At 34.0% G+C, this 11,620-nt stretch overlaps 1 protein-coding gene and 1 long non-coding RNA gene across 3 annotated transcripts; both read right to left on the bottom strand.

Annotated features, from left to right (window-relative positions):
- LOC106317426 lies at positions 1-692 on the bottom strand. The gene is made up of 4 exons (XR_001265128.1): positions 673-692; positions 465-570; positions 284-393; positions 1-28 (listed from the first exon to the last, which is right to left on the bottom strand). It is a non-coding gene; the product is annotated as an uncharacterized LOC106317426 (long non-coding RNA).
- A 9,148-nt stretch (positions 693-9,840) lies between these two features.
- Positions 9,841-11,359, bottom strand: LOC106315669 (BOI-related E3 ubiquitin-protein ligase 1-like). 2 transcript variants are annotated; one of them, XM_013753469.1, is made up of 4 exons: positions 11,106-11,359; positions 10,923-11,017; positions 10,581-10,849; positions 9,841-10,481 (listed from the first exon to the last, which is right to left on the bottom strand). In XM_013753469.1, the coding sequence occupies exons 1-4, from the start codon at positions 11,120-11,122 to the stop codon at positions 9,960-9,962; spliced, it is 903 nt and encodes a 300-aa protein (XP_013608923.1). In that variant the 5' UTR covers positions 11,123-11,359; the 3' UTR covers positions 9,841-9,959. The 2 variants fall into 2 exon arrangements, with proteins under 2 accessions (XP_013608923.1, XP_013608924.1); XM_013753470.1 differs by having other exon boundaries at positions 10,950-11,017; positions 11,106-11,357.
- Between the last annotated feature and the right edge of the window lie 261 nt (positions 11,360-11,620).

The following is an 11,620-nucleotide window of genomic DNA, read 5'->3' as shown; positions in this document are numbered from 1 at the left end:
TGTCTCCTTGACATCGATTGCTGATGCCCTGCAGACCAAGAACACAACCCAACTAAGAAGACTCTGAGATTTTTCTTACCAAAAGGTAATGTAAAGCACGTGCATACACAAGTGTAGATTTTAAACTACAGCTAGCTCAGCTCCCAAACTTACAGTGAACAGTAACATTTAAATACATACACTAATGTTCTTAGCATCAATGGAAGCCAAGAAAAAGATATTGACTTTCACAAAATATAATGAATTTAATATTGATAAATATAAAAAGACCCAGACTTTGCACCTGGGTTTCGTTGGTTTGTCTCCAGTGAAAATTGGAATCGTTCGAACCGAAGCTCTGATTGTCTGGGCATGATTTGGCGAGGATAAAAACTCAATTCCTGTTTGCTGCGGCTAAAAAAGAAACACTATTGTCACGAAAAGAAAGAGGATAGTATTAATAATGTTGAGGATGAGGATGTTACAGATAAACGGGGAAGAAGCTGTTGCAAAGAGATTAGATGAAGCCGCAATATCCATCCCGCTTAACGTTTGAACACTTCCTGGTCTTCAAATCAGAAAAAAAAAAACCTAGAGATGGCCATTTAGAGAGATGATCGTAGAAGATCAAGAATAAAGGATAAGCAACAGAGAGATGAAAAGAGCAAGATCTCCAGAAGGGTGAATACTAACCTATTTATAACGGAGATCTCCAGAAGGGTGAATACTAAGGCATGTGAGAGAAGCAAACAGTCTTTTATATATAAAGAAGATATCAGTAATAATTAAATATTTCAGGGGAGGGAATGGAGTTAGAACGAATGTACGCATCTGATACGCCGGAGAAACAATAAAACCTAGGTTACAAAGATTAGGTAAATCTATCCAAATACACAGAACTAGCATAAAAAACAAGGGCTGAGAAAAAGACTAGAAACCAAGCTACCAATGGCTAGCAAATCTGATTATCCATGACATCTCTTATGTCGAGGTGTTTAAGTCCAGCCGATCGATCACTCATTAATGGTGTATCTTCAGAGGAACCACCATCAGAGGCGTCTCCCAGCCACAAGCGTTGGTACTCCAAATGAAGAGCCGACTCCCGAAACCTTAAACGCCTTTATTGTTTTAATTCGTTACCATCACACAAATCCGAGAATCTATGCACATCTCCACGATCAATCTGTCAAGAGTTGAAATTCACTATAGAAAAAACATGTATCTCGAAAATCGTTATCTTTGAAATGCACCAGCAGTCAACAGACTAACTTGTGATAATGAGGATAAACCTCAAAATCTCTGATAACTGACTTGCGGATCTGGTAACTTTTTCCATCGTTTCCAAATATAAGCGACATAGCTCTAGTAGAAGATCTTCACACCAAAGACCTCACCAACATATTGAAAGGAGAGATGCGCCTCCATGTTTACGTCAGAGCACAACTATTTCGTTAATAAGGTTAGAGATCTAATTCTCCCAGCATTAGTCTCATTGGAAATCTTGCTACTACTCCAACAGAACGGAAATTCCAGATGTGACACTTTGCGTTGAAATCCACAACTCAAAATAGCGAACATTTTGATTTAAGAAACATAGAGCAAAGAAAAATACGAAAACAAAGAGTAAAAGGTGGAAGGCCAATTGGCTAAAATCATAATCGCCAACTGCCAAAGAATATCAAAAACTTTAGCATAGCTGAAAAAGCTCCAATAGCATAGCTGAAAAGAATTCAATATAAAAAAAAAACTTTAGCATAGCTGAAAAGAATACAAAGGGTCCTCCAAAGCGAGATGGAAGGTTTAGTGGAGAAAACCGCTGCAGGAATCATTAAAGCTGCTTCTCAGAACTTGCGGGAGACTGATATCGCTTCCCCTCCTCCTAGGAAACCTCATAACCCGAACCTAAGCACCCCTTAAGCGGTGCAAACACCCTCTGAGCGCCAAACACCCACTTCACACAACGTACAGAGCTAGAGGCCATCACGGGAAATCAAAAAGATCTGGACCCAGCTCTCGCGGTTTGCTAGGAGGTTGTGCAAGTAGAAGGATAATGTCACAGGCCACTCACCCATATGCTCGACATGGGTTTCCTCACGCCTCTCCAGTATTACCGGTTCAATCGAGGAGACCTCCAGCGTTCATGTTCGTTTTTTTATATTGAATTCTTTTCAGCTATGCTAAAGTTTTTTTTTTTATATTGAATTCTTTTCAGCTATGCTATTGGAGTTTTTATCCTTGCACCATTTGCTATGTACTTCATGTCATATAGCGTGTATCTGTTTTGGAAATGTATTGCTTTCGAACAGGGCTGTGGCTAAACAATAATTAGACTTCAAAGCCACTCTACTCCCATGTCGTAGTTTTGAAAATGTATCACACATGTTCATGTTCGTTTTTTATTTTATGAATACACTAGTTTAAGACCCGCGTTTTACGCGGAATGACCATTTTATGTACAAATTATTTTTATGTCTTATTATATGCTTAATTTTTTATAATCTAAATATTTAAATGTAATTTTTTCATATGGTTTTATGATTATTTGTATCTTATTATAACAAAAAAAAATTATCAATTATCACAAAATTTTCATTGTGAGACTTCTAACTTTTTTTTGAAGTTTATAGTCGCTTTAAAAATTCAAAATATGACATATACAGAAAATTTAAATTTAAATTATATTGTTAATATGAATGTTTAATTTATTTTTCTAATATAACATTAAAAAAATAATGTAGGATATATAAATTGTTATCAAATCTGTATTATAAAAATCAATAATTTTCAAATATATATTGTATTCATTTTTGGTAATTTTGTAGCTTTTATTTAAAGAAAAAAAGAAAAATATTAATTTTAGATTGTTAATTATATTTTATGGTTAGTTTAATACTCCCTCCGTTTTTTAATATAAGTCGTTTTAGAATTATGCACGTAGATTAAGAAATCATTAATTTTTTATATTTTCTAAACAAAAACATCATTAATTATTTACCTAACCACAAATCAACCAATAATAAAATAGAAGGTATATTATCATTGGTCAAACAACATTAAGTGTTAATAAATTTTACACAGAAAACCAAAAACGTCATATAATTTGGAACATAAAAATTCTTCTAAAACGACTTATATAAAAAAACGGAGGGAGTATATGTTTGGTGGACCCAACATATTTCTCTAAGAATTTTAATAAACATTCTATTGATGACACGTGTCTTAACTAAAATGTTATAATACTTTTTTTTTAACATATAGGGGATGAGAACATATATTGATATTACCATATTTAAATTAGCTATCAGCCGGCAAAAAGAAGCTATCAAGATATTTTTTTTTCTGCTCAACATCGACATAACATTCATCTAATTTGTGTTGTCTCAAAATTATTTTTCTACCATATTGAAAAAATATTTACCGATATAATTAACGAAGTAATGATTAGTTTTAAAATTTAACCGTCCGGTCTTTATATGTTTAACATTTTTGAAGTTATAAGCATAAAAAAATTAGAAATTTGTTTAAAATTTTAAAATTGTAGATATTGATATTTTTTTAAAAAAAATCTAATCTCTTAGATTCAGACCTTGTTCGAACAGTTCCATTTACACATGCTAAAAGACAGCCTGGTTCAAAGTTATATACTACAATTCATGTTTTCTTGCCGGTAGAAACCTCAAAAGCATATTGAAACATGCAATTATTATATATAAAAACATAATCAGTAAAATAATTAACTGCTGAGGTTCAACTAATTTCATCCACTATTTCATATAATGTTACCAGTCAAAGAAAGTAATGCGTTTTGAAAAAGAAATGCGTTTTGTCTAGTTAATCTCTTTAGTTGTGTTAACTCTAGATTACTCTGTAGCTTTTCACCTTTTTTCTGTTTGTGAAATTTTCAATTTGGTTGTTTATAAAACTAAAAGTAGTTGTTTAGATATGGGGTAGATCAGAAGAAAAAACCGCCGCTAGAGAAAACCCTATGCGCCGCTAGAGAAAAAAAAACGATCCTTGCTTTCTCCTTCTCCGGTGGCCGGCGAGCTTCGTCGGTGCCGTGAGAAGGCTTTTAGTGTATGTTTTTTGTTGTGTCTGTAGTCTGAGCTGAAGCTATTGATATCCTTGAAGATCTGTGGGTTTAGATCTGACCTCGATTTCTCCTTGTATCTGGTTTGGGTAGTTTAATCAGATTCGTAGCTTGTTCTGGTGCGCGGTGTAGGTTATGCCGGCTCTGATGTGGGGTGGTACTTCTTCCATCGGATCTGGATAGGCAGAAGACTCAGCTAGTTCTTGGAAAATTGTCAAGCTTATCTCTTCTCATGTCTATGTTTTGGTATGTCGTTTGGTCTCAGTCTCGGGTAGTTGTTTAGTCTGTGTTCTCTGTTCTGTGGTCTTCATCCAACACCTGCCGATATGAGTTTGGTTCTGCATCAAGGTAGCCGGTTCCGGTGTGATCTTGTGTAGCTTCATCCTGAGGCTGCTCTGTGGAGGCAATTCGAGGGAGTGTAGCGGATTATGTTAAAGCTGTTGAATTTGCAGTTGAAAAAGGTGAACAAGGTTTCTTCAGCTCGTTAGAGTTCGATGGGTCTTTCGGCTGTTTGAAGATGGCTTCCTTCGTGTTCTAGAGTAGTGTTTTATACTGCTTTGGATTGTGGGTTGGTTGTTTCTTGAGGCGTTCGTATGCGTATGGCCTCGTCGTTCGATCTCAGTGCTTGGTTTATATATCTTCAGTGGGTGAAGCTTCTGTGTTGCGTAGATGTGCTGTCCCTTGTTTTGAAACCAACGGGTTTTCTGAATTAGGTTGTAAGGGGCTTTGGAGCTGTGGCTCAATTGCGTGTTGTCTTGGAGTAGTTAATTGCCAACCATCGTCTTCTTTGGCTGCTCGAGATGTAGATTTGTTCTCTGGTGGCTTCTTGTTGAAGAAGCAGCTTGTGTGTTGTGGTTTGTCAGGTTTCCAGAGGGAAACCGTTCTTGGAGATCATCTTCCAACTCTAATAATAGAGATTGGCATCACTTTCTCGCTTATATCTTCTTCCGGCACTGCTCAGCTCCTTCTCTCTTGCAGATTATCATGTTTCTTTAATGTGGCTTTAAGCACCTTGTTTCCTTTATTTTAGTGTTTCGGTTAAGTTGTTGTCTCAAACTTTGACTCCGGTAGGTTTTTTTACCTCACCGGCTTATGGCTCCGGAAAGGTTACATACCTTTGGTTACATACCTTTGTCGGCTCAGTGTAATGCTTGGTTGAATCTAATATAAATCCATCAGATGACAAAAAAAAAAAGATATGGGGTAGATATATAATAAACCAAAACACAATGAGTCATTGAGACATATGAAACTATGGCACTGAACTAATTTTGTTAATTATGGGCCATTTGTGACCTAACGCAACTGATTGGGTTCCATTTGGGCTGCACTAAAAAAACTATCGGTCTCGAACACCAGCTTTGGCACATGTCACCATTTGGTTTTCCCCAACTTTTAGATTGAGACGGCAACATCATCTCCCCAGCGGCTGATATTATCGTATACTCCTTCCGTATACAAAGTAACAAAGATATGATGTTTTAAACTTTTATTTTGTATACAAAAGACTGATGTTTGAGGATATACTTAATATATTGTTTTTAAAACTAATATGTAAATTAAAAAGTAAAATTATGAATGATGAATCTTTATTGATAAAACAAAAAGTAATAATAAAAAAATATATTTATTGTTTTTAATGTTTTTAATGTATGTAAAAAATCTTTAATATCATACATTTATATACAGGGGATGTATTCTTTTTCTTTGTAATTGTGGATGTCTACGCTCCAAAGTCCAAACTATTCCGCAAAAGGTTAAAACCAACAAGTAGTCTAATCTTGTATTTTCTGAATAGAGCATAGACCATGGTCTTATTTCACATAACGCAAATGATAATTTAGTTCATGGTATAATTCGACCTCAAAATTGACAAATTTATGTCTTGTTTCAGATTTTTTTTGCCATCAGACTACCACTGTTTGATTGATATTATCATATACTCAATCATAAAGCTTACAAGCTTATCAACTGGTTCAAATCATGTAAGAATTATTATGTTACTATTCTGTTCGTAACTATGGACGAATAAGCCATGCGTCTATCTTCAATTTTACGTATGTGGGCATACCTTATGTACTTGTTTCTTTTTCAAAGATATATATGAACCACTTAGATGCCATGTTATATTGCATATTGTTTGTTTTCACATAAACAGTTTGATTGAATTATTGTCACGTGAAATTTAAAAGTCTATTGATGCAACTCATAAAGAAAGCTGTCTCACCAAGCTTGGAATATATCAAAGTGTTGGATCAATTCTCTTCTTTTATTTTATTTTCCTAAATTAATTAATTTTATACGATTTAATTACTAATGTTTTGATTGAACCGTTCCTTCATGTCTTTGCATCATTGTTTAGGCGGTGCGTTATCACATCCTCATGGACCCTCTAATTTATAGTGTTCCATATCGTAGCATTCTTTTATGTTTATATTTAATATTTTCTGGTCTTTTGTTTTGTCCCAATTATGTTCCACGTTGTCATTATTGAAAAAAATACGGTTTATAGGTTCGAAATTATGATAAAGAAATGAAGTTTCAGCTTTTTTATAGAGAAGACGAGCTATTTCCCTGAAGTATCGTATGGGTATGTTTTCTAAACTATGACTATTCCAAATGTTCCCGAAATAGAAGTTCGAGACCTAGTTCCCCATGAAAACTTAAGCTTAACACTTATCTCTCTATAGATTAAAAGTTCAAAATCTCTAACTCCATAAAATTAAATTACTCGGTTTAGAATTTTTAATAATGAACCAAAACTATCAAAATTTTAGTAATAAACTAAAACTAAACCAAATTCAAAATTAAACCAGGCCCGATTTAAAAACAAAACATACTGTATAAAAATAAAACAAAACAAACGCTTTTGGTCTTCTTATTCCTTCGTCAATCTGTAAACATGGCTGAATTCAAAGACTCGGACATTTTCAAGAACCCACCTTGAAGCCATAGTCATAGAAATCAAAATCATAAAACCTCTATTACAATTAACAAAAGTTTGATTGAACTGACCACACATCTAACGAGCACTAAACGAATCCATTCGTAAGCAATATTTATAACTAAAATTATTTCAAGGGATTTACGATTAGGCATAAGTAAGCAATATTTATAACTAGATAAATTATTTCAAGGGATTTACGATTAGGCATAATTGTATATAGGTACAACTTTATTGTAAAACATAATTTTAAGTTTTTTTTGAAAAAAATAATAATATTTAAGTTATACGCATAATTAGTTTAACTTTAAGTTATTAGCATATGGGTAGAGACGTGGAAAGGACTATATAATTATATAATTATCATTTTATTTTATTTATGCAGGTATGAGTTGGTCTTCCACTTTCCTTGATTTAAGACAAAAGCAGTCTCATGTTTACCGACTTAAAAGCATCGTTATCCCAGCAACCACCAACCATGAAAAGTTGCTTAAATTTTTTTTTTTTATCTGAATAAAAAAAAAAATGCATCAATCGCGGACCGTCATGTGTTAGTGGAGTCCGCGAATAGTACAAGCAACAAAGAAAGCTCGGTGCTTATTTTGCATACAGAAAAGATGATGCTTGTGTTTTTGGTGGGGCTCCAGACCATAAACAACTCTTTTCTTAGAGCGATAAAGATGCTCTGATGATCCATTTGTTTTACCATTTTCAAATGTGAACAAATCCCTTTGTTTGTTAAAGTCTTATCAATTTTTTAAAAAATTGAGTCTCGAAAGTTTATTGACATTTTTAATCTTTGTAGAAGTTTGTATCCATCTCTTCTACATAGGGATGAGATTTAGATATCCGTAGTGGTTCTGGATGAGATCCATTCGATTTCAACTTCGAGTAAATCACACTCTTTCCGTTCCTAAATTTAAGATGTTTAGAAAAAAAATCTATATTAAAAATATGATTTTTTGTTTAGAAAGTATCACTAAAAGTATTAAATAATTGTATTCAACTAATTGCAAAATAAACGATTAAATATGATTAGTTATACGGTTTTTAATAAAGTAAAAGTTACTTAGAAAGTTAAAAACATCTTATATATTGGAACATCAAAATTCTTTGAAACATCTTACATTTAAGAACATAAAGAGTATATAGAAAAATTATATCCATATAAAATTTGATAGTGTTTTTGATTTGAATCCGTGTCTGTTCGAATCTGTGTTGATTCTAACCAGTTATGTATTGATTTGGATATACAATTTCAAACCTGAATTATTATATTTTACTTATTTATTTTTATCTTAAAAAGAACTGAAATGGTATATATTTTATAATATGAAAGTATTGTAACAAAACTGAAGTAGCCCAATAGTTATGGATTTGTTATTTTGCCTTCTCAACCTGAGTTTAACTTTAGAAAGTAAATTTTGTGTTTTCAAATCTGAGTTTTGGTTTAAACAAATATCCTAACAGTTTCGAGTAGGAACTGAAAATCAAACCAATATCCACAAATATTCATAATGATATCCAACAGTTAAATAGGCTATATTCGAAACCGCTCAGAATGTCCATTTTGAGTCAGATCTGGTTTAGAATTCGTTTTTGGATAAAAATTATGAGCCCTATTTGTACACAGTAATTAGTTTTCTAATTGTGATTGCATAACTGAATAAATGACATATTGACAAAAGATGCAAGTTTAGACCATCTCGAATGGGACTCTATTTTTTTTTCTATAATTTATAGCAAAATAGAATAACTCTATTATAGTGTAATTTTTGTTCTAATGGTATTACTCTATAATAGAGTTATTTTTTCACTTTAAATATAGAGGAATGTCACTTTTTTACTCTAAATGTAAAGTAAAATATGACATTCTTCTATATTTCATTCTATAATAGAGTAACTTTATCATAGAGTAATATCATTAGAGTAAAAATTACACTATAATAGAGTTATTTTATTTTATTGTAAATTATATAAGAAAAAATAGAATCTCATTGGAAATGGCGCAAAGGAGATATACAATGTCAAAAACAAAACAAAAAAAATCCCCAAAAATGAATTATAAAGAAGAAAACAAGACCAGTGCATGTGGCTATGTAGTATACACATGTTAACCTCTCACCTTTATTGACCTTTAGGTACGAAGAAAAACTAAGAGAAAAAAACAAAAATAGCGCTAAATCAAGTTTATGTTCCCAGACTAGTATTTAAGGTTAAAAGTTACAAAAATAGCACTTAATGTTTTATCAAAAGTCACAAACTTAGGGTTTAGAGTTAAAGGGTGGGGTTTAGGATTTAGGGTTTAGGGTTTAGGGTTTAGGGTTTAGGGTTTAGGGTTTAGGGTTTAGGGTTTAGGGTTTAGGGTTTAGGGTTTAGGGTTTAGGGTTTAGGGTTTAGGGTTTAGGGTTTAGGGTTTAGGGTTTAGGGTTTAGGGTTTAGGGTTTAGGGTTTAGGGTTTAGGGTTTAGGGTTTAGGGTTTAGGGTTTAGGGTTTAGGGTTTAGGGTTTAGGGTTTAGGGTTTAGGGTTTAGGGTTTAGGGTTTAGGGTTTAGGGTTTAGGGTTTAGGGTTTAGGGTTTAGGGTTTAGGGTTTAGGGTTTAGGGTTTAGGGTTTAGGGTTTAAGGTTTAGGGTTTAGAGTTTAGGGTTTAGGGTTTAGAGTTGAGAAATGAGGTTTTGGGGTTAAGATTTCAAATTTTGAAAAATAAAAAAAATTAAAATTTTCAAAGGATAAACTTAGAAAGATGCTATTTTGGTTATTTTAGTTTTTGAGTGCTATTTTTGTGATATAAACTTAGAAAGATGCTAATTTGGAGATTTGCCAAAAAACTAACTAGGCTATATTATCACAAAATGATGAATTTAATCATATATATAGATTTTGTTTTTAATTAATAAAAGGCCATCGTCAAGTTTGGTAGGCCCATTAAATAAAAAGTTAAAAACCCATCAGAAGAAGAAAACCTCCACGCTTGAATTCTTCAAGCTAAGACAAAGCGGACAAACTCGCACAGAGCCGTCGCACCCTTTACACAGGATCAAATGGCGACACGGCAGAGCCAACACCGTCGCCGCTCTCCGCCGACAAATCCTGCAACTCGGTCCATTCGATTCGAATCGATCAGGATCAACGTAAACAGACTCAGCGTCTCCAGCTTCATCCACACTGTCTACGCTTTTTAATTTTGGTTCCGCCGCCGTAACTCCACCGCCGTGAGCAACAACTTGCTGCAGTCGAGCTTGTAACGACATCGCTTCGGCTTCTTTCGCCGCTGCTCTCACCTGCCAAGCACGTGCTTCCTTTTCGATCTGTGCAGCACGTGCTTCGAGCTCCGCGTGACGACGCGTGGCTCTCTCGATTTCCGCTTCTTTCTCTCTTAATCTCCGCCTGACAGATTCTTCCCTCGTTCTCAGAAGCTCACGATAGTGTCTCTCGCTGGTGTCCGCTAACATGCACCTCAACTGCTCTCCCTTTACAAATTTTTAAAAACTCAACTCGGTAAAATTATTTTTACCTTTAGAAAAAACTTCCTTACACGGTAGTTTATATTTCAGTAAAAATATTGTTACCTGGGTTTGAAGAAATCTATCTAACTCATCCGCTTGGCCATTGATTTCACCGGCGAAGTTACCGTCTATCATCGGCGAAGATGATGACCGCTGTTCTATACTCTGTGATTGTCCCTGAGACAAACGGAGACCGGTGGATACTACATTAAGAGTTTGTCGACTGCTGATAAACTGCGGCGGTGTACATGGCGGCGGGTTCATAGGAGCCGCCGTGGTTTCTAAATCAATCACCGAATAATCTTCTCTGGCTCGCTTTCTTTTATCAACCCCTGTTTTTTTCCGACCAAACGTTAAACCGATTCATTTCTTCAGATAACCGATTATTTATTTATTTATGATAACCGTTCGATTTGGAATTAGAAGGCAAACCGGCGGTGATTGAAGGCAAGTGAGACTTTTGCAGCTCCGGTGAAAAATCAATCCCTTCTTGGCCGTTTCTGAGACATCGAAATATTGAACATATGAATTACATACACATATATATATACATAGAGAGAGAGAGAGTGACGGGGAGGGATAGAGTACCTGTTGAGGAAGAACATAGTAGAATGAACAGAAGAAGATAAAAGAAAAACAAAGAAATAAGCTTTTTAATGAGAATCTTTAATATGTGTTATATATATCTACGGTTGTATCATTGGTGAAGACTGAAACTTTGCTTCGGGAATCTAGTTTTATGTTTTGTCGAAGAAATATTACAAAAAATATTGTGAGAGGTGAAGAGGTTAATTAAGGACTGGAATGGAATGAAATAGAGGTTTTCTAAGGGAAGGCTTTAAAGTCTCTGTCTAATGCACATATAGTTAGCATGATTCTCATTTATTATAAAATCAATGTTGAATACTTGAATCGCATCTACATTTATTTACTTTCTAATGGAAAACGGATATTTCGTTTTCCAGGTGTATTATACTGTACTTCTATAGATTCGTCAATATTAGTTTTTTTTTTAATATAAAAATGTTGCTAACGAAAATAACTAAATAAGAAGGGCAACTAGTTGCAAGTATCACATTTCGATCTTTGTACGTGTATGATAA

Source organism: Brassica oleracea, chromosome C9 (genome assembly GCF_000695525.1).
Source record: "Brassica oleracea var. oleracea cultivar TO1000 chromosome C9, BOL, whole genome shotgun sequence".
NCBI lineage: Eukaryota > Viridiplantae > Streptophyta > Magnoliopsida > Brassicales > Brassicaceae > Brassica > Brassica oleracea.
The sequence above is the reverse complement of the archived record's forward strand: the minus strand, read 5'-3'. Positions and strand labels throughout refer to the sequence as shown.